Below are 27,316 nucleotides of genomic sequence, written 5' to 3'. Positions count from 1 at the left end.
AGGGCTGTGTAAAGCCTCAGTTCTTCAACTGACAGTGCAATGCAATATCCATTAGGTATATTATCCCCCTAGAAGGTTATATTGTTTCAAGGGGAGCACACCATTCCATTACAGAACTGGTGATGTCCTTCAGGGAAAGCAAGGATTTGAAATTTGTGAATGATTATTTCTCATTATGCCAAACTGCAGTCAGCCTTCAAGGGCAACCAGAGGCTCGGTAGGCTTGTTTTTAAGAGACTGTTCCCCCAATTATTGTTATGCTTATACCCCTCCTTTCCCCCAAGAAGTTCAAAGTCATATAGGTGTTCTCTCCTCATTTATTCACAACAATCCAGTTAGGCAGAGAAATAATTACTGTACTAAGTTCAACCAGGGAACATCATGGCCAGTTGGGGATCTCTGTCATCCACATCCGTCATTTTATCCACTCGATCACATTTTCTCAGGAATGATAACGTCTTTTTAGGAAACTAGGACATCGTCTCAAGCACTTCATCCTCTTCTATGTGAAATTGGCACAGATGTGGCTCCAGGCCTCCTTCAGGGGCAGAGAAGGGCGAGTGTATGGAGGGAGGTAGTGAAAGAGCAGATAAGGCTTTGAGAAGGCAACAGGGTCCATGTGCAAGGGTACCATGTTCGGCAGCCAGGTAGCTGTAGAATGACTGTGGCTTGGGGTGTAATACCCTGCAGTGAAACTTGTATCATACAGGTTGCTGGGCATCAGACAGGGGTCCTGTAACAAGGGAGAATAGGAGAAGGATGGAGTGCGGGGAGGTGGGGGAGAAAGAGAGAGAGAACAATCTGAGAAACTCCGATGCAAACCTTTAGCTGGGCACAATTTATGAGCAACACAGGACGTGCCTTATCAATTTCCTCCAGTGTTTAGCAATAAAAACCAACAAAGATTCAGAGACTATTTCTAAATGGAGTCCCTAAAACATAGTGACAGGCAATCAGTAAGCGAGAAAAGAAATCCTTTTCTCCTGGTGTCTGCAAGAGAGACAGAAATCTCGTTTGCCAACCAAATCTCTCTTCCCAATCCAGTTTTTGCAGAAAATGTAACATCAGGATTAAAACAGGGTTGGGATTAGAGTGGAGCAGAGAAACTAATTACATACGAATGATGTTTAATAAATATGAAAAACCAGGTTCCTGCACAATCATGGACATTTCAAACCAAGGCATCACTATCTCGTGTGCATCTACCGTATAAGCCCTGCCCACAGATGACCCTTTGCATGGAATGAACATGTGGTGTAAGTGTCTGCACATATAGGCCCTCCACGCGATCACCAACGCTGCTTTCTAAATGATGCTGATCACAGGAAGGGAACTTAAGGGTGGACACTTCCTCTGCCTACTTATTCTGAGCAAACGACTTGATGATTGTGCAGACGTGGGGGGTGGGGCCAGTGCATTTTCACCTGCTCTCCCACCCCACATGGACAGCCGATGTCGGGATGAGTCATCTGTATAGGGCTATAAAATGGTGTATTTTTTCACACGAAGCCAGGTGAACACTGGAAAGAGAAGGAGGAAGAAATTGTTCCTGAGATGGAAAGGAGTGTATGTTGATGAGGCTTGGGCCTGAGTTGAAACTCATGGTTTGCAGGGAGCCAGTGGTGCCTCTGCTGAGAGCCAGAATGGACAACAGATGTTGAATTTATCATGCTGTGTTTGCTGGCTGGAACTTGCGATAGATTCTCGGATGGGTCTCTGAGGAAAGTCCACGCTAGGTATCTGGTCTAGGCATCCATCTGTAAGCTCTACAAAACGTCCATGAGAAGCCCATCGATCAACAGTGGCACATTGAGCCTTGGTCTAAAAGCATTGCTCAAAAACATAGCAGCGGGGGTGGTGAGAGGTTGCCTCTGGATGCTAATGCTTTTTAAAAATCTGTTTTCTATTTGTTTTTTTTGCAAAAGGCTTTGTTTTTAAAAGGCTATTTCTGTTTTCGTAGATGGCCATTGATACTCACCATGATGTCTGATTTTGGGGCTGGAATGAAATCAACCTCAGTAACATCCTGAAGGCCACCAAAGTTGCCAAATTTTTCATGTTTCCTCCACTTTGCTCGCTGGTTCTGGAACCAGATCTATATGCAGGAAAGGAAGGTAAATGGAGCTCTGAATTGAGAAAAAAAAAGATGTCTGGAGAGATACTTACATCCACAAGCGGCTATATGAGAACAAAATGGATTAGAATTTGCAATGGGAGAACTCCCCTAAAATTTGATTTGTAATGAGCACAAGGGATACATGTTAGGTGGTATCTCATCTGAACACTTGTGGGAGCAAAATGGATGGAGACTGCTGAAATGATTTTGTTTTCATACTGTTCCCATTAACTGATGGTTTATGCAATAATTCTGGGCTAATATGCCCCTAGACCAAGCAATAGTTTGTTCTAAAGTCAAGACGATAGTAGCTCCTTTTTCAGTGAGGAAAGCTGGCCAACCATGTAGTTGTCTTAACAACAACAACAACAACAACAAACAACATTCGATTGAAATAGTGCCCTTCAGGACAACTTAATACCCACTCAAAGCGGTTTACAAAGAATGTTATTATTATTGCCACAACAAAACACCCTGTGAGGTGGGTGGGGCTGAGAGAGCTCCTAGAAGCTGTGACTGACCCAAGGCCACCTAACTGGCTTCAAGTGGAGGAGTGGGGAATCAAACCTGGTTCTCCAGATTAGAGTCCCGTGCTCTTAACCACTATACCAAACTGGCTCTCATATTCCTTTGTATTCTTGTATTCCTTTGTGAATGGATATAGGATTCTTAAAAAGAAAAACAAACCAGATTTTGGGGGCAAACCGCAGGCACACAAGAACAGAGGAGCAACTATGCTGACCCAGGCTGGTGGTCCATCTAGTCCATCTCCTGTTTCCCACAGTTGCCAACCGGATGTCCCTGGAAGCCTACAAGCAAGGCACAAAGGCCCAAGCCTCTCCCTGTTGTTTCCTTCCAGCAACTGCTATTCAGAGGTCTACTGCCTTTGAACATGGAAGTTCCATTTGAACATCACAGCTAATAGCCATTGATAGACTTATACTCTGTGAATTTGTCTAATTCCCTCTTTAAAGGCACCTAAGCAGCTAGAGACTCCATTACTATGTCACACTGCAGTGAGGACTGTAAGTTAAATTATGGACTGTATGAAAAAAGCACTTTCTTTTGTCCTGCCTGAACCTACTGCCCATCAAGTGACATTTGAACCTGCCATATGTGGAGTCCGGACAGTAGCTGATCTTGCTCATTATTGTCTACTGTGAGGGCCAAACTAGACATGATGTTTAGCATAAGGTGGGTCACGTTCCGCTGATGCAGTTCTGCTCTTGAAACAGCCACATGTTGCATCCAGGATAAAAGTTCCCAAAGGTTATTATAGGGTGGGGAATTTCTTTTTTCTGAAATTAACTTTTTTAGATATAGCCATCAATTCCTTATTTTTTTCTGTTTTAAGAGCAGAATTTTTCTTCCATTTCTCTTTCATTTCTATTTGAAGAGAAATCAAGCTGTCCTTTTGTAACCTCAGCCCTTGCAGTTGTTTTTGTAGACTTTGGTATATCTTAGGAATGATCTTGAGTCTGATTAAGGAGTGAATGAAGAGTGTTTATTCAGGAACCACAATTTTGATAGAAAGCAGAGAAACAGAACAGATATTAACTTCCTCACTCAACTGAGAGAGAGGGATTTCAGGGAAGAAACAGGAAGTAGCCTAAGAATACCAATCTGGAGTTATGCAAGAGGGACAGAAGAAAGGCAGAAAGAAGGATCTTATTTTAATAACTGTCAATTTATATACCACTCTTCAGGATAACTTAATGCCCACTCAGAGCAGTTTACAAAGTATGTTATTATTATCTCCATAACAAAACACCCTGTGAGGTGTGTAGGGCTGAGAGAGCTCCTAGAAGCTGTGACTGACCCAAGGTCACCCAGCTGGCTTCAAGTGGAGGAGTGGGGAATCAAAACCAGTTATTTTGCTAACTGTCAGATTTGCTGCCCCCTGCCTTCTCTGTATACAAGAACATTGTATTTCCAACAGTTTTATGTTATACATTCCAGGGTGGTGTTCAAGCATCCAGATAGGAAGGCTTGGGAAAATGATCCTGACTCTGAGCATCTATAGAGTGAAATTCTGCAGAATCTCCCTTCCTGCCCCTCCTCACTTCAAATTTCTCTTTGTACAAGAAAGAATTGGTTAGAAACTTACACCAAGTTCTAAAAAAGAGGAAAAGGACAGGATTATTGGATTTCAGGGAGAAACTGAGTAAAGAGGAATTAAGAAAATTTCTCTTAACAACTCTAGCTGGAGCCCAACTTGGCTCAGGGCAATATCTTCGGCCTTCTCCCCCATGCCATTATCTTGAACCAAAATAGCCCGGGGGGGGGGGCAGCTCTGTTTGCCCCACTGCATGGCTGCACTTGCGCTGAATACCGAGCCAAACAGGGTTGGTGTGCTTGGGAACTGTGTTTCCTGCATGTAACCAGGCTCATGCCAGCCGTCTAGTTTGGCTCTAACTGGCAGCAGTTCTCCAGGGTCCTGGGCAGTGGATCTTTCCTGCTACCAACTACCTGCTATATAGTTGTTTTTAAAAGCTTCAAAGCAGCCATGGGATGGAGGGGGAAAGGAAGTGGATCAAGGCCATAGGACTGGGAGAGAGGAGTTTAGCTCACGTAACTGTAATTAACTCACAGTGAGTGTTTCTGCAATAACGCACAAGCTCCACACTTGATTTACTAGTACACATTTTTTCTTGTACAAGTGATATAGGTGTATAGGGAAAACCTTACCTGACAACTGATCCCTTAGGTACGACCTTTTAAGTAAGAGAGATGTATCTTTTCATCTGATTTAGGTATTTACTGTGCAATTTCAATATGGATTCCTGGGAGATGAAAGGTTGGGATAACTTTTTCTAGACATTTACAAACCTTCTTTTTATACAAAAAGCTTGGCAATTAAACACAGTCATCTCATTCAAAGAAAAATGAATTGAATTCTAATATATGACTCTAGCAACTAGGGAATCAATTTTTTGGTATAATGAAGTTATTTTTCAATTCAACTGAGGTGGCAACAAAAAAACAGGGTTTTCTGTGATATATTATGAATGGTTTATACCTAGTTTATCAACACAATGGCATGTAACTGCTATCATAATCTATCCAGAAGCCTCTAAAGGTAATAAATAAAGGGAACAGAACACACCTACAAAGTATTCTGTTATTAAGTGATCCTCCGATTTCTAAGTTTTGCTAGCCTGTAGGTAACAGTAACGGAGAAACTTGTGTCTTACGGATATAGTTATATATGAGCAGCAGAGAACTGAAGAATTTACCTGGATTCTGGCTTCAGGGAGGTTGATCTTTGCTGCCAGTTGATTGCGGATGTGGATGTCTGGGTAGTGTGTCATTTGAAAGATCCTCTCTAGTTCTTGGAGTTGCTCGGCAGTGAATGTTGTCCTGATCCTGCGCTTCCCTTTCTTCTCATCTGAATGCAACAAGGGAAAGTGTATATTAGGAAAATACACTAATAGGTGAAGGACAAAAGTTCTGATGCAGGATCAAGAAAATCTCAGTTATTTTTTACCTATCACACCTGCCTTTCATCCAAGGAGCTCAGACTGCTGTAAAAATCACAACAGTCTGATGAAATAATTTAGGCTGAGATTTAGGCAATTTGCAGGAAACTACCCCATTCATACAACTGTTTAGGACAAGGACGCTGGAAGAGAGCAAGGACCATTCCGGCAGGAAATTTAGTTGTGAAACAGCTGAGCCATCAAGTTGGTCATGAAAATTTATGCTGGAATAAATGTTATTAGTCTTGAAGGTGTCATTGGGTTCCTGTTTTATCAAGTGTGTCAGCAGATAAACAGAAAGAGTATGATCCTTGATAGTTGCAATAGCACCCTCTAGCCACCAGCAGTGCTGCTGCTGCTGTGCAGGAGACAACAGCTCCCTCCTCTGAAACACAGAGGTTTAGAGAATCTGGTGCTTGATCCCCCAGACTCCTGGTACCTTTCACCACCTGCATACTCCATGTGTGACTCTTCCGCGACTACAGACACAAACGATTAGCAACTTCTCTTCATTAAATTAAAGGAGTATTGTTCCCGATCACTAAGAAGCTTGGGGGCCGCTGAGCTCCTCTCTTCTGTTGTACTTCCTGGATACTGGTGCTTTGTTTTAGAATAACGAGATATGCAGGGGCCATCCAGAATGGGGTCTGCAGGCAGCAGCTTCCCATGTCAGACTATACATGCATGTTCATCCTTTGGTGGCTACCCATATAAAACAGTCTCTTCAGATTACACACCATAGACACAACTTTCATATTACAAATAGGATGGTATTTTTCAATTGAAACAGTTCATACAACTATGAGTCCTTGACTGATATACTTGTATGTCTGAATCAGCCACCACTAGAAGTAGAGCTCCAAAGATAGGTTGTGCGTGGGTGAAAGTAAATGGGAGATGCTAAGCAAACCATCTGCCAGGCACTGTCCAGAAAGGACTTTCAAAGTGGATCTGGATCGGCAGGAATATGACTATTTATTATGATGAATGCTGTCATTAGAAATTCATCTCAAGAGCCAAGGATCAGACTGACTGAATGAATGAAACTTATGTACCAGGAAGTTCCATCTTGAACCCTTGCATCTTTAACTAACAAATCAAAGTAAACCTCATTAGCTGTATCTCTGGCAGTAGCCTCAAGGAGCAAGTGTCAGTCATACTGAGTCATGCTGACACTATTAGGCCAGCAATCAGAAATGAGCAAAATTTCTTCTCATGATTATGAAAGCTGTGAGACAAATTCTTTCAAAATGGCTTTGAAACGAATTTTGTAGCGCTTACGAGTTTCCAAATACTAGGCTGCTAACCTATGTCATGAAGATTGTCCTCCTTGTCTCTATCCCATTTATAAATGAAATGTATGAAACATGTGCTGAGGCAAAATCACTTTCGTTTCTATATAAGGGTACAGTTAAACAGAAGAAGATACAGCTTTGAACCAAAAAATGATGAGAAAATTCCTTGTTTTGTTTCTTATGATATCACTGTATCCAATAGTTAGTGGCTGGTTCCCATAGCAGCCACCAGGAGCAGGTGAGAAGAGGAAGTCAGCATGATCCTGCCTACCTGCATTCCTCCTTTTGGTATGTTGGCAGGGGTGGGGAGATGAGTGGGTGGGCACTGGGCAGGAAGGAGAAGGGACACTGAAACAGGTGGTGCTGGGTGACAAGTTAGAGATGGCATAATGAGAGGTGAATGGGGGAATGCAAGCCAGAGTCCGGGGGGGGGGCATGTCCAGAAGAGGAGGCGGTAAGGAGGGAATAGGCATCCTCCGTGATTTCTTGTGCGTGTGTGCACATGTGTTATATGCTGTCATGTTGCTTCTGACTTATGGCGACCCTATGAATTAACAGCCTCAAAAACTACCTGTCATTCATAGCCTTGCATGTGACTTCCTTTATTGAGTAAAGCCATCTCATTTTGGGTCTTCCTCTTTTCCTACTGCCTTCCACTTTTCCTAGCAGTATTGACTTTTCCAGAGAATCTTATCTCCTCATGATGTGACCAAAGTATGATAACCTAATTTTTGTCATTTAAGCTTCTAAGGAGATATGATAAAATGGGCATAAAAATATCAGGATTGCCAAGGCATCAAGCAAGAGGCCAGTAAAGGCTTGAAGTAGCAGCAGGAAGGGATGATGATTGACATATCCCTTCCCCCTTCTGTGGATAGCCAGAGAGAGAATGGCAGTTGGCAATAGAATGATGAGCTGACAGTTGGTGCTAAATGAGGGGGGGAGGTTGACAGAAAAAACTGAAGAGTTGAAGGGTGGCCTCTGACCAGCTAGGGTCAGTCTGAAAGTCCACTGTCTGAGGAAGAAAGGGAAAAGTATACCCTTACTGTGAAAACACAAAGTTTATGAAGTGCTTTTAGTCTAAGTACTAGAGTGGGACAGCCAGTCCTAAATTTTACTGAGACTCAAGAGTTCTGGGAACTTGTAGTTGGCCCAGGAAGTGGGTAGAAAGGAGACTCCCTTTTGGACAAAGGATCAGAGTTATAGCTTTGATGTAAGTATAACTCCTATTCAGTATCTGGAGAGAGTTTTAACTCAGTGGAGTACCCTGAGGTCTGAAGTAAAAGAGAAGCGGTGCAGTGGGTGCAAAAATTGGGGCATCTGATCTGAAAAGGAGAGACAAAGGAGGAACTGCACTTTAAAGAGATCAGGTCTGATAACATCGACCTCTCTCATCTAAGTCAGCAACCATAAGAAACTCAACCATCTCAAGTGTTTTGTGCCTCATGCGACTGACATAATCTGTGGAAAAACCAACTACTTACTTACACTTCTACCGATCCAGCTTACCTGTGAATAAACCTGCTGTTATCTTTTAAACTTAAATAAGCCTCATGTGCCAGTTTCATTTCTAAGGGAAATGTAAACACCTGTCCTTCCTTTTACTTAAACTGGGCTGGGTAACCTCACAACCTATACGTTCCTTTAGAGTGTCTGGAGTGGTGGTGGTTTTGCCATTAACATGTCAATGTCACTTCCAGCTAAAGCCAGGAAGTAATGCCATTGATACTCTAGGATTTTGCCAATCTCTATGGTAAAATCTTAGGGCCAAGCTACAATAGACGAATGACACAGGTTGGACACTTGTCAGCTTCCCTCAAGTTTTGATGGGAAATGTAGGCATCCTAGTCTTGCAGCTTGGCTCTCTGACTGCTGTCCAATGGACTTTTCAACTGTCACTTGTCCAACATTCCGCCAAGCTGCCTACATTTCCCATCAAAATTTGAGGGAAGCTGACAAGTGTCCAACCTGTGTCATTCATCACTTGTAGCTTGGCCCTTAGACTGTCATTTATGTAACTTCCAGGTTTTAGCTGGAAGTGACATTAACGTGTTAATGGTGCCCCCTCCTCATTTTCTCCTGCCACTTATCTGAGCACCAGCAAGGAATGGGGGTTCTTTGGAGGGGTTTTACCCACCAAAAGCAGACAAATGGCACCCTGTTAGTAAGCTCACATTTTGATAAGGCTCTAAATGAAAAAAAATGTTAAAAATTACTAATTTACTATTGTTTGGGTTATGCTACAGGGTCTCTTGAACATAACACACTTTAGGGCCTCAGTATGTTTTATTCTGGCTGTGGTTATCTTGCTGATAAGCCACTCTGAGTTCCTCGGAGGAAAGGCAGAATATATATGGGATAAACAAACATAATTTTGTGATCTGACCATTGCCATCATGTTGTAATTCAGTGGGCTGGATACAAGGTGCCCTCTGGATCCAGCCCAAGTTGTTTCAGTTAGCAATTTAGAAAAACACATTGTCTTGAAATAAGGTCTGTTCATAGAGTGATAATTTGTATTACCTTGCCAAGCAGTAGGAACAGATATGTGGTGAAATGTGATAGAATGTGAGGTAAAATTGCCTTCAAAGTGAACTTGGATCTTGGTGCCAAACTTATGAGCCTCATCACTTACTCTGAGATTCTATTCTCATCTTCAAAATGCAAACTCTGTATGATAGACCTTCTACTTTTATAACAATTAAGGAGATAAATAAACATTGTTATTTGCCTGGAGCCTTAAGGGTATAATTAAATAAAGCTGAATGTTTTGGTGTTCTGAATAATGCCCAGCAGTGAGTAGAAGAAAGTTCTTAATATATTCGCGGGCAGATTAATATCGGTGAAGGCCCCTAGCAACAATAATTTTAGGTACCCTCCAGGGTATAATGATCCTCTCCTTGCAGAGCATAAGGAACCTAGTTTTGTTTCCCCACATTATGCAATTGCACTTCGCTGCCTCTGCAGCAGCATTTAAGTCTTTGAAGAACCATTAATGTGTCTGAAAAGCCTTCCAGAAAATGCATTACCATTTACTGAACGATACTGAAGTGCACTGTGTAGCCATTTCTTTAGCTGTCAGCAGGTGGTGCTATTGCTTTAACTCCATTTGAGCACTACTTTGGTTAATAGGTTACTGGGAGGACAAGCTTGGTGTGAGCTTCTGGAATGTGAAGGCCTTGCAAAATTGACCAGTTCATCATTTGTAGGTTTGTAAATATGTCATGCTTTTCTTATTAGTGCTTGTGGTGCTTAAGAGTCTATGGCAGGGATGGCAAATTGGCAGCACACAATTCCCAGCTCCTAATATCTGCTCTACAGTGGCAGAATGTGGTTAAAAGAGAAGTTGCTCATAATTTTATTTGTAAGGAAGAAAAGTGTTCATTTTCTACATATGTTTCATATAAAAATATTGTATTGCTATCCATTGTGCATTGTAGAAAAACTATGAGGGCATCTTTCAGGAAAGACTTCTTCCTCGACCTGTTCCCTAATGGATGATTTTATTCCATCCACAATGGCAAATGCAGACCAACCAGGCAAGCACAGAGAACTTCAAGTGCCAGAACAGAGGGAGTGGCCAAACATCATGTCCTTACACATCTTTTCCACTGCTAATGAGAACACCATCCTATATGGAGGGGCCAGCCCTCCATTTTCTATTTTGTGCTGATTTAGTGTCGTTACTAGATGCCACTTTTGATTTGGTTTGTTGCCTTGGGTGTGTGTGCCAATGGAAAGGCAAGATATGAATTTAACAAACAAATGTGTTCTGAATTTGTGGAAGCCCTTAGAGTTAGGCAATGTTAACATTTTAATACAGACTCTGACCACGAAGAAGCCAGATTGTTCTGGCCCTCAGACTTCTTATCTGGAAAACTGATTGGCCCCTAAGAATACAGAAGCTAGCCACTCCTAGAGTGAAAAACCAAAGTAGATAACCTTTTTGGCCTGAGTGTTGAATAAAAATGCAACATCTACCTGTGATGATGACGGTGTGCCTGAAAATAAAGGGAGGGGAGCAGAGACAAGGATTAGCCTTGGATGAAGCCAAACCCTAGTGGCACTGCCAGCATCTCAGTGATTTTTCTTGGACTCGGCTGGTGTGGCTGTGCAGAGCTGGGAAATGATGAGGAGCATAAGCCACACTTGTTGCCTTCTCCTGCACCACTGGCCCGAAGCTTTGCTGCTTGGGCAGATATCAAGCCCTGAGTGCAAAGCCAAAGGGTTTGTTCCCAGGTCAGCATGTGTTACCACGGAATTGCCTACCCCTGTGGGCGGTATGGTAACCCAGATCTTGCACCCTCTTTATTCAAAGTTATTTCCAAACATGCCCGTTACATGAGTACCGCAATGGCATGAATAGCTTCTGCATGCTAGTCTTGCTGAGAGCAGTTTTTCAAAGCTGGAATGCCTCAAATTAAAAGAACCAAATCACCTGAGGTCACTTGCAGGGCCAGCAGAGACTGAGCGGACCAGCTCTGAATTCAGCTCCAAATGAAATTGCAGCTGAGATAGTTACAGAGAGCTAATCAAGGACTTGCCAGTAGAAGAGCAAGAGGGTGCATTTTTGATTAAACTTAATCAATTATTCTGTTTATGTTTCCAAAAAAGAGAGACTTTAAAAAAAATGGCAAGTCTGTGTTAGCATTCACCCCCGCAAGGTGAACATTTCTCTGACTGCAGCTTCGAATATTTGTAAATGCCTTTGGGAGTTCAACTAAAGAGATCCCACAGCAAGCAATAGCATTCAAAATTACAGTCTAATAAAGAATGTGGGAGGAAGATATGAGGCTGGAAAATGTTAAGCATAATGCCAGATTTACAAATTTGGCTCCAGGGTCTCTAGGGAAATATAACTACATTGCTTTCTTGAGATGTTTCAATATGCAAAAGTTGGGGACGTTCAGATGCATTTTTTAAACCTGTGGAGGAAAAAATTCAGAACAAAAGCTTTAGGGATTCAAATTCTTTTTTAAAAAGTGGCCCTCAAAATTTTTGTGGAAACCACCACATTCTCTTGATTTAACATGCAGCAACTTTGCCATATTTGTAGATTTTCATTTGGGTTCCAAGTTCAGACACGAAGGTATTCTGACATGGAGGCTAACCTTGACGCTTGAGGAATTCTTGGATGAGAAAGTGCAGGAGCACTTCCTGCCCCAATTGGCATCTTTAATTTGGGCCTTTGGTCATCTCTGCACATGTTGCTCTTACAAACAAGGTGAGCAGGAAGATCAAGAAGAACTTCCTTAGAGAGGAACTAATTGGGATACCAACCTCAAAATGGGGTCTGGGCTAGACATGGGCACAAACGGAAACAAACCCCCGAACACCCTGTTCGTCATTCGGTGCCATCCACAAACAATGAACAACAAACATGGGCGAACATGGACTGTTCCTGGACATGTTCGTTGTTCTTGGGGGCCAGAACCACCTCCACCCCAACCCCCCACTTAGCCCCCCTCCCCTCAAACTCACTTACCTGGCCCTTTAAAGATCCCTTTAAACTATCAGCTGGCAGGCGGCATGGGGGGATTCCCCCCCCCCCACCTGCCGGCTGATAGTTATAAGGGCCCTTTCCTGCTACGTGCAAGGAGCAGGGCCCTTTAAACTTCCCACAAACTGACCTTCACAATGTCCAATACCCACCAAATTTGCAGGGGACATAGTCCTCACTGTCCTCTGAAGACACCCCAAGTTTCAGAGAGATTGCATTCTGGGAAAGGCATGATCCACGGTTCTCCCTGTTGGCTGTCATTTTCTCTTCACAGTGGCAAAAACGGTACTCTCTGCTGGAAGTACTTTGAAGGGTTAAAGCCAGAAGGAAAACCAGAAGGAGTTCAGACAGAGTTCAGTCCCTCCCTCCCTCCGGTTGCCAAGGGAATTGATTGCAGCAGGCACCAGACTGTCTGTTGAACTGCTGCAGAAGGCAACAAACAAGGCTTTTAACAACCACCTGTTTGTTTAGGATGGGGCCTCACAAACAGCTTGTTTGCAAACAGCAGATTGGGCTGTTCGTAGTTTTTTTCTGTTCGTAATGCTGTTTGTGCCCATGTCTAGTTTGGAGACTTCTCCTGGACCTTCAGACTACAGAGATCAGTCCCCCTGGTGGACATGGCCATTTTGGTGTGTGAACTGTATGTTGTGCTATAGAGTCTAGGAGCAGCAGAAGTCCAAGTGACATCACATCTCTGAGGAACTCCCTCCCCTCCCCAAACTCTGCTGTCCTTAGACACTACCCTCAAATCTGTAGGGATCTCCCAAGCCAGAGTTGGCAATACTGAGTACTAATGTTCTTCTTATCAGATGGATTTGCCCCCTATCTGAAAATATGGCTTACAGGATGTTTGAGTTCTCATTCAAACTACTAAATGTCTACACACATTGCAAGACACAATGTTACCTTTGTATGGTGGCAAAATTATGAGTCCAGTTTGCAATGTTATTTGTTCAGCTTTGGGAGTGGGAGAAGGGAACATTCCATTGAAGGAAAGAGCAATTTTCAGAGCAAGCCCTCTTGGAAATTGTAAAGGTGAAATTACAAAAAAGTGCATTTTCAGAGCAGTTGTTGCAACACTCTGTAACACACCATAATAGGAACCAAGGGCACATTACCCCTTCACATTTTAAAAAATGAAGATATTTATGCCTTTGACATTAATGGACACATTTAATTATTTATAATCGTATTTACTCAAGATGCAATTAGATGAAAACAATGGGTTCGGGTCATGCTGGCAGAGAGATGGCTTAACCCTTTCTCTCATGTGTTTTCCTTATCTAATATTCTCTCCCCCCACCCAACTATTTGCTGCACTGGCAAACTATGTGGGTACTTGTACTTAATTCCCAGCAGGGAAAATACCAACTGGTGAAGAATTTAGATCAGGAAAATGGCATGGATAAGGAGTTAAAACTCACTCCTAGCATTTTGGCTCCAAGGTAGAGAGGTTGTTTTTAAATAAAATTAGGGGTGGTGGGAGGTCAAATAACAGATCTTCTGTGCTCTATCTAGTTATGCCCTCTTTGTTTAGAACCAGCAAGGGGGTTCAGAAATAAAGGGGGAGTCTAGGGGATAAAATTCAGGGGGACCATATCAGTTTGGGGGCCTGTGAAGCCACAGTCAGGCTGCATTGACCAAATGCCCACCAATTTATTTATTTTACTTTTAATGCCATTCTTCACTGATTCCACTAGAGGTGCAGGGAAGGTAGAGAGAACCAGTGTGGTGTAGTGGTTAGAGTGCCATACTAGGATCTGGGAAGCTCAGGTTCGAATCCCTACACTGTCATGGAAGCTTGCTGGGTGACCTTGGGCCAGTCACACACTCTCTACCTAACCGATCTCACAGGGTTGTTGTTAGGATAAAATGGTGGCAAAGGGAATGATGGAAGCTGCTTTGGTCCCCATTGGGAAGAAAGAGGGGGCAAAAATAAATAAAAATAAACAGATAAAAATAAATAATAGCTGTCACATTTTTGCCTGTCACATCTTTTAACGCCCCCAACAATAAAAAAAAAAACACCTCCTCCCTGTAAGTTGATAAATGTGAGAGATGGTCCTGGTTCAGGGGTAAAAGGAAACCCAGAAGAAGTTCTAGGAGAGACAAGAGGGGAGAACCTAAAGTGTACAGTTGGTTAGGATAGCCTGTTTCATAAATTTCTGCTTAGCTTTTTGTTTCAAGTGCTGGAGTTTTTAAAATGAAGGCTGTATAATTGCCCAGCTAAGAACACAACATTAGTACGGCACTGAATAGTCTCTTATTTTTTCAGGATTTCTATAAACAATTGTCATTAGGCCAGTTTGCTTACCCAGGTTATTTAAGTCGTGATCCGAATGGTGTCTGAATGGAGCTGTGAGACTTTTTAAAACGCTGGCCCCAGCATCAAAGTGTAGGTCAGCCTCTTTATTGAAACAAAGCCCAAAATTGCATGTTGGCATGTTCTGCACCAGTGAAGCAAACCAAATCTCCTTGTCTACATAAGGAGATTTCTTCTCTGGGGCTTCTCCTCCAAGCTAAAGAACCCACTGGCCAATTTAAAAGGGCACAAGGACAGACTTTGCGGTGGGAATAAGGCACTGTGGTTAATTTTTATTAAAGGCTTTCCTCACCCCTTATTAAAAGGGAATAGCCTAGTCAGGGCGAAAGGTTCTAATTGGATGCATACAAATTGCTCAGGGTAGAGCCTTCTGCAAGCAAACCTTAGCATTTAGCATCCTGCTGCTATCTGTTGAAGCACTGCAGAAATAGAGCAGCAGGATCCTGGGCTATTGAAAGACTCCATTTTATTCCTCCCAGTCCAGCATTTTCAGACAAAAGCTGCCTCCACCCAGATACCAATCGTTTGCTTTGTTATTGAAGGGGATAGGTGGGAAGAACAGTAAGCGGAAGACTCCAGGCACTCACAGGACAGAAGGCTTTTTTTTTTAAATGGCAGACTGATAATATGTTCCAGTATGCATAATCACAAGGACTTGGATTTTGCCTCCTACCCAAGGGGAGATTGTTCCATCCATGCTAACTGGGTTTGGGGAAGTTCCCTGCTATGCTGATCTAGAGCCGAATGCTAGGCAAAGGAAATCAAAGGAAAGGAAAAGAGATTGAGTCCATTGCCAGTAAAAATTTAGCAGCCCCGCCCTGATACGGTGTGAATTGATTTGCTTCTATAAAGGAAATTGCAACTCTCATCCTGGGATGGACGGGGTAGATCCATGGGGAAGAATGAAAACTAGCAGGTATTTTACTAGTCCAGCCAATAAACTGTGTTTTTGTCAAGTAATGGGGCCTGAAAATCTAGCAGGTTTTGCTTGCCACCCAGCAAATTCTAGCAGTCTTCACCTATGCTGCAGGAGTCTCAACCCAGGCTGTTCCTCTGACCTTGGACTGCCAACTTTTGACTCAATTCCAGCAATGATGCAAAAAATTAGCAGGTGGAACTTGGCATAGAGATAAACATCCTGCCATTAGCTCCACGCCAAACATGTTCCAATAATTAAAAATGGGTAGAAGATGTAATTTAACAGATGCACCTGTTAAAATTCTCTTTTCTACTCAGCTGTTAAAGGTTCAGTACCTCTGTCCTCTACTGCATCTGGCTACCCTCTCTACAGGAGACTGGATGCGCTCATTCAAGGATGAGTGATTCCCAAAGACACATCCATCCTGCACTGAGACACCTCTCTTCTTGTCAATGTGATAGAAGAGGATCTTGAAAACACTCTTGGCTGAGATGCTGGTAATGAAACGTTCATCTGTTCAAGGATCCTGGAAACCATCTAGTGGAGCATCTGGTGAGCCTACCTGCAGATGGTCCTGTTAACTTTTGATTTCAGAAAATGTTGGCCATGTAGGAGTAGCTGGTCAGAAGCAAAGCTCAGACTTAACTTGTCCAGTGAGGAGCAAAACAGAATCTATAAGACCATAGCAAGGGCGCAGTCCTCTGCAGCGTGGCCTCCAACAGCAGCAACTTGACCTGCAACTATTGGCTAGAATACATGACAGTCCTTTAGAGTTGCAAGGTACAAATCTTGATCTTTAAGCCTGGGCAAAGGGGCCACTGGAGCGGGTCTATGAGACTATGAACGGGACTATCCAGGATTTAATTTGAGCTAGGAGGTCTTCTTGGATGCCAGTATCCCAACTTGTAAATTACGCAATAATTCTTAAGGAACACGTTTCTCACTGAGCGCAATAAGGAGCCACAGGTGGTCTCTCATGTATCAGGGGGCAACATTTCAGAGGAGATGGCTTCTATGCAGGCTTGAATTCTGACACCATCCTTCTGACTTATCCACAGGGCTTTTTTTTCAGCTGGAACGCGGTGGAACAGAGTTCCGGAAACTCTTGAAGATGGTCTCATGGCTGGTGGCCCCGCCCCCTGATCTCCAGACAGAGGGGAGTTTAGATTGCCCTCTGCGCCATGCGGCATGGAGGGCAATCTAAACTCCCCTCTGTCTGGCGATCAGGGGGCGGGGCCACCAGCCATGTGACCATTTTCTCCAAGGGCAACCCACTGAGTTCCACCACCTCTTTTCCCAGAAAAAAACCCTGCTTATCCATGATAATCACATCCCTCTTTGTGCATGATTCAACTGAAATCTCATATGTATTAGAGATGCTCAAACACCCACCAGTTCAACTCATGTCTTGTTCACTGGCTGCAAACAGAGACTTCACTGATTGGTTTGATCCGTTTGAATACTCTTCCCTGCTTCCTCCCACCTCCAAACATCTCAGCTTATAAACAGTTACAGTTGTGAATCTGACTGAATGCATTAAAGTATCATTCATGACACCTGTACAGAGAAGTGAGAAATTCACTGGCTGTTGGATGACCTGAAATTTCATTTTCCCTTCCAATTTTTTTCTGGAAACTGATGCTCAGCTTTTTTTAAAAAGTTATTTATTAAAATATTTATTGATCATCTTTCCTTACCTCATAGGCCCAAGAAGGTTTTAAAAAGGGTATGTTCTGTTCCTCCTGGAATGTTTTTTTACCCTATCAAGCAGTTTTAAACTTTTTTCCCCTCTTTCTTTGTCCGTTTACATTTTATCATATTTTTTCTGCAGAGCTGGGAAGGCTAATGAGAAGGCTGAGTTACTGACATGTCCGGGGGGCTTTCATCATCTACAAAGCAGCTGCCCAGTTCACTACGAGATATACAGTGCAATATTAAGCTGAGTTACATCCTTCTAAGTCGGGTTGAAGTCATTAGTTCCTGTTTAGGATTATATAAGTATATAACATGCAAGTACATGATACATATAAATGCTACATAAATTATAACAGAGACTGCACAACACACACACCCAGTACTTCGTAAAAAATGCAGCTGTTTAGTTTGGCTGGTGTTTGTGAATTAGTTATAGCCTTTTAATTGATTTTCCCAGTGTTTACATTTTTGTTTTACATTATAGGGTTGTATGGGTTGTTTTAATTCATGATACGGCCCAGCTTCCAGCACTTGCAGTGGATAGTCTACAATTATTTCAAATAAATACAAAGATCGATAAAGAAATAAAAGGAAGCTACAAAAGCCAATAGCAACAAATGGGGAAATATCTATTGTCAAAATACAAACAAATATTTAAAAAAGAAATAGGACAGGAATCCTAAATGGCTGTTTTTCCAGCACAGTGTAATAATGTAGCATAAACTTTCGAGAATCACAGTTCTCTTCGTCAGATGTGAGAACTGTGATTCTCGAAAGCTTATGCTACAGTAAAGTTGGTTAGTCTTAAAGGTGCTACTGGACTCTTTTTGATTTTGCTACTACAGACTAACTTGGCTAACTCCTCTGGATCTAGTGTAATAATGATGGGTGATTTTGTCTAGTGGTGTTTCCCCTCCTGTGCGAGCTTTAGAAGCAGGACTGCCACAGTTCCCACTATGGTAGAATTTTAGAGCATGAAGCTGTAGGGGCATCACGGAAGAACATTATATTTTGAGAAGTTAGTGGTGTGCTGCAGTCCCCGCTGTGTTGTCCAATTTCAGCCAGAACCTGAATATACCTTCTTCTTTGCTGATGTAAGGTGTTTTCTCTTTAAGTATTTTGCTTTGCAATTTAATATTCACTTGTCCCAAGCACGGTTTGTGTGTGGGGTGTTTAGATTAACACCTGACACAGGGAGGTTAGAAACAATAATCTCTTGGATGCTGGCCAGATGCCTCCTTTATCAGCTGGCCTTGAGCAATTAAGATAGCCTTGGACATTAAGGGCATTCTTGGCCTCGCACCTCCCTTTCTTTAATCATTTTTCCTTTTGAAGAGAATGAAGGTGCCAGATGGAACTATGCAATTCTTCCTGTATAAGTCTTAGAAATCTCTTCGCTAATAGAACCTCGACTCAGAGTGAATTGGTACAGTGCTGTGCAACATTGGCCAAAGGAATCTGCCCACTGTCATCTGGGGTTCTTGTAGGGTTGCCAGGCCCTCTCAACCTCCCGGGGGGTGGGTGGGAACTGGCTCCTGGGACTTACCTCTGGTGGAGGGTGTGTGTGCATGCACTCCCACAAGCGCAATGATGTCACTTCTGGGAAGTGATGTCATCACACCCCCCCTGGGAGCATGCCCACGCTCCGCAGAGGCTCAGATTGGGGCCACTGTGGAGTGCGGGAGCGTTCCTGCCCTCCACAGTGGCCCAAACGTGCCCGGTTCAGCCCAAATTGGCCTCGTTTCGGGCCCGTTTTGGCATGGATCAGGCCCGTTTTGGGCCGCTGTGGAGCAGAGCACCCACCTGCTGGCCAGGTAAGTGGGGGCGGGGTGGAGGATCCCCCACCTTCACCAGGGGTCTAGCATCCCTAGGTTCCTGATAGCTGAAGGAGTGTTGTTGTGACCATAAACTTTCTCTCCTCTCTGTTATTTTATTCTTGCATGAATGATCTGTTATGTTCTTGTATGTATGATTTCTTACTTTGTTGAATTTATGCACTTATTTCTCTTCTGCATTTCACTTGCTTTTGTTTAATAAATTTGTTTTCCTTTCACACCTGCATGTTCATTGCTGTCAATTCCTAAAAGAACCTTTTGCCCCTTAGCAAGACAGATGCCGATGTAGTGACAGCACTTCTAGGTTCGTGCTGGAAGTGATATTGGGGCATCAACACAATACCAATTTCCTATCCCCCCCCCCGCCCGAACTCTCCCACTGGCTCGCAGCAATGAGCTGGCAACCCTAAGAGCTAGCAACACTCCTGGGATCAAGAGCATGCCATTGTATCCTGGGCCCAAATCTGTAAGGATTACTCTGCCATTGAGCTTCTACAGGCCTGCATTTTTGGAACAGAACTACAGAAAGTAATTAAGCTTCTTGTACATTTTCCAGCAAACTGTTTACAAGCTGCCTGTCGCTATCTGTTACAACGTGGACCTACAAAGATTTACCCATCAATCAGGCACTCTCGCTTTTACATCTCTGTTTCAATCAAACTACCTATCCCATTTTCTGTTCCTACAATGTAATTTTGTCATTATCTCGGTATACATGGCCTCTGCTCTCTCCTGATATAGGATAAAACTCTTGTTAAAACGATAGATAAAAGGCATGGCCCCAATTTTCCATCCAAGAATAATAAAAAAGAGAGATCAGATCCTTAGTCAGTAATAACAAGTTCAGGAAAAGCCAATAAAATCACAAAAAGATGTTAAAGAGGACATGATAACAATATTATTAATTTATAAACAGCCTCATAATACAAGGTCTATTTTCAGGAGCTCTACAGGACTCATAATAACTTTACCCAAATGCCTTATAAAATGTGACCAGTGTCTCTAAAATCCTAGGAGATGGGGTGGGGGAAATAGGAACAAACATACAGACAGAGCCATCTGAAATCGTTTTCTCTGCAACTGCCTTTCTGCTGAGCAGCTGTCCTATGCCTTGGAGACCCTGGTGGTCTGAAATGTGGGTATTTGGCCAGTGGTTGGTTCCAACTTTGGCTGTGGGCTTAGGTTTGCCATCCATTCTCCAGCAAATATTAGGAGATTTTTGCAGTGCTGCTTCAGGACAGTGTAGGGTTGCTAGGGCATGGCTGACAACCAGTGTGACGTTTGGAGGTAGTTACATGAGGGTGCCCTTGGAGGGTGGAGTTTGGGGTTTGACACCATTTCCTCTGTGCTCCTCTAGGAATTCTATAGTTTTTACCACAGAGATTGGGGCAATTCCTAGTATGTCACCCAGAAATGACGTCGCTTCTAAGTGTGTGTTTGGGGTTTACATTAGGCTGGCTATGACTTCACTTCTGGGTGATGCTCCATGAATTTCCCCAATCTTTATTGTAAAGATCATTGAGATTGGGGGAAATTCCTAGAGCATTACTATAGATCCCCCCCCCATTTTTCTCCAACTGCTAACATTAACAAGGGCCAGGGACTGGGGGGGGGGCGGGGGAACGGGGCGGAGGAGGTTACTTGGCAACTTATCAGGTTTGTCCACTAGGTAGTGCTACTTCACCAGTGCTCCTTCCTCAGTGCTGTGTTTTAAAAAAAACACAGCAATGGATCATTTGTTTTGTTTGGCCATGGAGTACCCTGGTGCCTGAGTAGTAGTTTCCTCTCCTCCATTAGGCTCAAAGTACATGAATGGCCTGAGGTCACTCAGCAAACTTCCAAGGTACAGTAGGAATTTGAACCTGGGTCTTAGTCAAACACTCTAACCGTAGTACACTAAATTAACTTACAATTTTAAGCAGACACCCACAATGTGCATGTGAAGTCCAGCATTAATGCTTCACTATGTATAAGAAAGGACTAGAAAACTGCTTTTCTTAAAATGAAAAAGCTGATATTCTCAGTAAGTTGAATTCTATATCTAGTACTATATTTTGCACTTTTCCAGCCACAAATCAGGTAAGATACCTGCTCACCCTAAACCTGCATTATGATGATAATAATATTGGCCTACTTTGTAGGATGAGTTTTTACAATAATAATCTACGTGTAGTGCTTTTAACATTGAAAGTGCTATGTAAATTAATATAATTTGTCAAGTATTGAATCATGCCTCTAGTTTGCTCATTTTTTTCAACTGAGCAAATGCAACCATTTTGGGGCTCCTGTGATTTTAACAGGTGCATGACCAGGTAGAAATTCAATAGTGCAAGCTCTCTCCATTATTTTATTCTGGGAAACGCTTTGAGAAGTGAATTTCTTCCTCTCATGTCTGAACAGAAAACCTGCTCCCGCCTGTGCGACTATGAAAGTGTAAAGCTCCCAGGACACGCCCTGTATTCACAATTGACCTTCTGACATTACAAAAATACAAGTCCCTTCATTCATTTTCTGGCCACTTCCCTGCATGAGGTTTAAAACAAGAATATGGAAATGTTAACTTCTTTTGCAGCCCTTAATATATACTGTCTGTAGGAGAGAGGAAAGGGGGGAAAGAGAAACAGAGAATGTTATAGAGGGAAAAGGGGCAGTTTGAGTCAGCATGACATTTTCTTCAGTAAATGTACAGTTTGACTTCCAGAAAGGGTGACATTTTAGACTGAGGGAAATGCTACTAATCAGCAGAGAAATAGTTTTCAGGTCTGCTTCAAATTTCACTTTTCATAACAAGGTAGAAAGATGTAGATAGGCTGGTAGAATTTATTTCTGGGAACACTGATTGAAAGTGAAGAAGTAGGGATGGAGAGCGGAAGTACATTTTGCGACCATAACTGCTTAGCACAGAAAGGCTACAGAACTGTTGTTATTGGAATAGCATTTGGAGAACTAGAAGACCTAGTTAAATCCAAGAGACACATCACACATTCCATCTTGGAGGTTAAGGTAGCAGCTTACATGGAGTTCTCTTAAGGTTTTCTGTTTAACTCTTGCTTAGGCCCAGACTTGGAGCAGAACCACAAGTGACAAAAGGCACAGATTGGACACTTGTCAGCTTCCCTCAAGTTTTGATGGGAAATGTAGGCAACTTGGCGGAATGTTGGACAAGTGACAGTTGAAAAGTCCATTGGACAGCAGTCAGAGAGCGAAGCTGCGAGACCAGGATGCCTACATTTCCCATCAAAACTTGAGGGAAGCTGACAAGTGTCCAATCTGTGCCTTTTGTCACTTGTGGTTCTGCTCTTGCTTAGCTGTATTAGGTGAGCTGTATCATGTGAAATGTGACCATTCCCTGGGCCCTGTTTTAACTATGTACGGAAAATGGTTCATGCGTACAGCTGAGCCTGGCAACTGGCAGGAGAGTTGAGGATGAGGACATGGGAGGGGTGGTGCAATGTTCGTGATGAATGTTGCTATAACAACAACATTCAATTTATATACTGCCCTTCAGGATAACTTAATGTCCACTCAGAGTGGTTTACAAAGTATGTTATTATCTCCACAACAATTACCCTGTGTCTGAGAGAGCTCCAGAGAACTGTGACTGACCCAAGGTCACCCAACTGGCTTTAAGCAGAGAAGTGGGGAATAAAACCTCATTTTCCAGATTAGAATCCTGTCTCCCTTAACCACTACACCAATCCAGGTAGCTCTAGGAATCACCAGAAATTCTATGGTAAAACCATAGACTTTCTGACAAGTCCTAAAGCTACCTTTTGTAACTGTTAAGTGACACACTAATGTTGCTGCTTTAAAAAAAATTCCTGCTGCCCTTCCAAGCAGTGGCAGGTAACAGAGCTTGCCAGTGAGAGGCCTCCTCCCATAGCAGGAGGCCTGACAAGCCTCATGCAGATGCACTTGCCAGGAACTGTTGAGTGCACATCCAGTGTCAAAGCAAGCTATGAAGCACCCAACGGGAAGCCATGTTTGGTTGAAAGCTGCATTTGTCTTGATGAATCTCACTTCAAGGCCTATTTTTAGGCCATAAGGGTCAACCTTCCAATGAGCATGTCCAGTAGTCCATTCAAGCAAAGCCCAGCCAAGATGCAAGCAATTCAGGGATTTACCTTCTACAGGTCTGGGAGGTGATGACAAGCATCAGCTATGCCTGCATGCTCCAACAGCTCGCCCAGTGCCCTGGCTGCATGGACAAAGATCTTGCCCTGGGTGTCAAGCAAAATGGTTTGATGTGCCGCTGTTGGCACATATGCCACAGGCTGTTTACTCCTGGTCTAATCCATCGGCCTTTAACTCGATACCAGTTCTAATTGTTATACCTGTTGGACATTCTACACAGGATGAATACAAAAGGCCTGAAACACCATTTTCCTCTCCACCCCTATTTTTTAAAAAATAACCAGCCCTGATGAAATGTTCTTAGAGAATACAAAAACTTGGATGTCATTTTGTGTCATTTTCGTTGGGCTTAATAAACGACATTACACAGCAATTGTAATGGAAAGGTTGTAACTCGGGACTTGTTGCAGCCTGACCTAAGCTGGGTCAGGACACTGATACAATTAGCACTTAAAAAAAAAGCTTGTTTAATAAAAGGTGAAAGGCAGAGTGGAGCAAGAGTATGAAAAAGACGTGGGAAAATATTTATTAAAGATTCTTTTAGCAGGAGTTTCCCCTAATGGCATACGGCCCATCATAGGATCCATTTGCTCCCAACATTTCCTGTTATTGCAAACGTCTAGATTTTTTAAAAATCTAACTCTCTCTTGAACATCTTTTCATTTTCAAGATACTGAAAAAAAATGTTGGTAATGAGCTCCCAATGGGAGAAAGTCCAACCGTTCCTTGTTAGCTTCACAAACAGCAAGTGATTTTGGAATGATCTGAAAAAAAATGTTGGTTGCATTGCATTTTAAAATTATCAGCTTGAGCACAAAGTATTATTCTTATATAAAAAGTATCTGACGTTATCCTAAACTGTGTTGGCAATAATGTTTATTTTGCACATGACAAAAGCAGAAAATCTTCCAGTGGATCCTGAGCAGCCTGAGCTTTTACACAGCTGATGAAATTTTTATGGCTCATGTTTGTTTTCTTTAAACAATAGAAAAGTAGCTTTTTATAGCTTGTTTACTCATGGCCTTTGCCTTTACTAACAAAGCAGAGGAAAAGGGCCAGTGTTCTAATGCTGGAGAGAAATTTGGGCTCGAGGATGGTTTTGAGGATTTCTCATCCTTGCTGCATCTATCTAAAAGTCCCTGTTTCAGTTCCACTTCTTGCTTTTGTTGACTGGGCCTGTGCTTCTTCCCTTTCCCCCCTCTCACATATTATCCACTCCTGCTTTTCCCCTTGGCAGCAGGGGGCCACCATTTTTGAAGGATTGCCTTCTTCCATGTGTTCCTTATCCTTACCTCTCAAGCTACAAGTGACGTCTGACACAGGTTGGACACTTGTCAGCTCCCCTCAAGTTTTGATTGGAAATGTCAGCAGCTTGGCAGGATGTTGGACAAGTGACAGTTGAAAAGTCCATTGGACAGCAGTCAGAGAGCCAAGCTGCAAGACCAGGATGCCTACATTTCCCATAAAAACCTGAGGGAAGCTGAAAAGTGTCCAACCTGTGTCAGGCGTCACTTGTAGCTTGGCTCTCAGATAGGGTTTTGTCATGGGCCCTGCTTTGCTTGCCATTTGTAAAGCAAAAAGCTGGACCATTTTTGTCATTGCCCCCTTGTCACGTCACATCCTTCCCATAGTTGCCCATCTGGCACAGAATCTGATAATTTCCAGCATCAGGTGAAGATGCATTTGCTTCGCCTGACCTTTTGTTAAACAGCTCCTTTCATTTATTTTGCTGTTGGGTATGTGTTGCTCGTCTTCTTTTGTTGATTAGTTCACTTATATCTTAGTGTTTATTATTCCTGATCTGTGGCACTGAGATCAATGCACCAATGCTAGTTTGTTGTTTGTATGTGGTAGAAGACAATCAGAGAAATACTAAATGAAATTGCTCCCTTCTAAAACCCATGAACTTCAGGGAACTCTGTACCTCTGCTTAAGATTGCACCGTGCCATTGGTGATAGTTTTTTGCCACATATACACTAATCCTTTGAATCAGATAGATACATCTGCTATATATTACGTACACATAATTTCCTATAATGTAGTAAGAAGCAGCCTAAATTAATTCATCTCCAAATCATAGAGATCTGGGGAAATTTGCCAGGACTATCTCCTGAGGAAGCCTCACTGAAATAAATGGGAGCATCCAAGAATAGGGTATAAATTATACTTTACTTCTTCGTCTTATATGTATACCAGCTACTGCCTCATTTCCTCTAGTATCATAATATTTTAGCTTGTATATTTCAAGGTTGCCAGATCAGGATAGCACTGTCAAACCATGGGCTACTAAGTGCCAGGGATTTATGGTGTTCTAAAATAAAAGATATCCAGTAAGCTGTACGGACTTGGGAAGTCAGACCTTGGCAGTCCAGTGTGTGCCCCTTAAGGAACATCATGCACTTAATTTAACTAAATTTCTATCCAATGCAAGTTCAGTGGAGTTGAAAAATGACAAGCTAGAATATGCAGGATTGATTACAAGCTGGCCTTCAATAAGAGATGAATGTTTCATAGTAAAGGATAAGATTTCTCTTTTAAAATAGAATTATAAACTGTAAGGTCACCAGTTCATACCTAATTTCAAGAAGGATCAATAGCAAAGATGCAGCCTTTTGCCATCCATGCATTTCCATCCTGGGAAAAGCTATACCTATTGAATTTCTGCCAGTCATGCTGTTGTTAATGTACAGTTTCTATCTATATTAAAAAGCAGGAGCTTTAGGTACACTTTAATCTTTCCCAAGCAGGTTATCAATGGGGGTATTCATAACTTTGAATGCTCAGATTTTTAGAACTGTGTGGAAGTAAATGTGGCTGATGGTTGTCAAAAATAATCAAGCTTTGGGAATTTGCAAGGGCACGAGAAAATCTAGGTTTGTGTACGTTTTGTGAATGAAAAGAAATAGTGCTTACCATTTGACATTTTAAAAAGTTGTTCCGATCCCAGGTTTTGGGTAGTCTCTGCATGGTTACCGCAGACTGTTGTACGGTGGAGGCAGGACTTGGTGGAAGGCTTCTTTAAGATCTCCTCAATAGAAAAAGACAAAATGGGCTTTTCCTGGCTGTCATATTCCTTTGAATTGTTCAACATTATGAGATTAGAAATTCAGCCTTCAGTCTATTTTCAGTGATATACTATTTTTCACACTTCTTCTACTGTTCATTTATGTAGGAGAAATACAAGTAGCTGTTTATGTCCACACCTTGCTGACATTTACTCATAGTAATTCAAAGACCAAAGGAGAACTGAAGCCCACCAAAGTTCCAACAAATCTGGAACTTTTTAGAGTGACTACCATATAGAACCAGTGCATCCAGCCAGAGCAAAACAATGCCCTCCTTACTGTTTAAAATGTTAAAGATCCTTATGTTTTCATTGTAATCCCAGCTGGTATGTTTTTAGCCGATCACAGAAGAACCTGCTACAAAGCTGCTTGATACAGGTATGTAAGGATGGCCAAGTGAGCTCTGTAATATATTTGGTGGAAGTTTGTAAAATTCTTGAAAATCTTCAACACAGAGAAGCTTCTTGGGGTCATCATGGTTATCCTTTTTGCAGTAATTTAGAGATTACAGGCGAATGTTTCCATATCATTGTCTGGCAAACAGGGTTTGACAAAATGGCAGCAGCGAATAGGAGAGCTTTTTGGAATTTCACAGGGTGGGGAAAGAGAAAAATCTTTCTTTTCTTGAATCCTTCAGCAGAGCTTGTTGAAAAACATCTCAAAGGTTAGGTCCTCCACACCATATTAAATGTACAGCAAAATCCACAGGGAAAGTCTTCAGAGATTTCTCTCTTTCTCCCACTGCATCTGGTTCCTCTTGTTACTTTTTATTTAACGGAGGTGATACTGTAAAATTACCTTTCAAAGCACACCTTGGTATATTCTCTGAAGGTTTCTCCCTCACCTTTGAATGTTATCTTTCTGACTCCTTTTTTGGCTTGTTGCCCTTTGGAGTCTTTCACTATCTTTCTCCTGTAATTGTACTGGCAGGCCGTTCCTTGTTTGTCCAATTAC

At 42.4% G+C, this 27,316-nt stretch overlaps 1 protein-coding gene across 1 annotated transcript; it reads right to left on the bottom strand.

The window, feature by feature from the left end:
• Positions 1 to 502: 502 nt before the first annotated feature.
• On the bottom strand, positions 503 to 26,388 carry ISX (intestine specific homeobox). Its single transcript, XM_054987731.1, has 5 exons — positions 26,219 to 26,388; positions 6,671 to 6,678; positions 5,353 to 5,504; positions 1,979 to 2,095; positions 503 to 733 (listed from the first exon to the last, which is right to left on the bottom strand). Exons 1-5 carry the CDS (start codon positions 26,386 to 26,388, stop codon positions 503 to 505), a joined length of 678 nt encoding a protein of 225 aa, XP_054843706.1.
• Between the last annotated feature and the right edge of the window lie 928 nt (positions 26,389 to 27,316).

This window comes from Eublepharis macularius, chromosome 9, assembly GCF_028583425.1.
Source record: "Eublepharis macularius isolate TG4126 chromosome 9, MPM_Emac_v1.0, whole genome shotgun sequence".
Classification (NCBI taxonomy): Eukaryota; Metazoa; Chordata; class Lepidosauria; order Squamata; family Eublepharidae; genus Eublepharis; species Eublepharis macularius.
The sequence above is the reverse complement of the archived record's forward strand: the minus strand, read 5'-3'. Positions and strand labels throughout refer to the sequence as shown.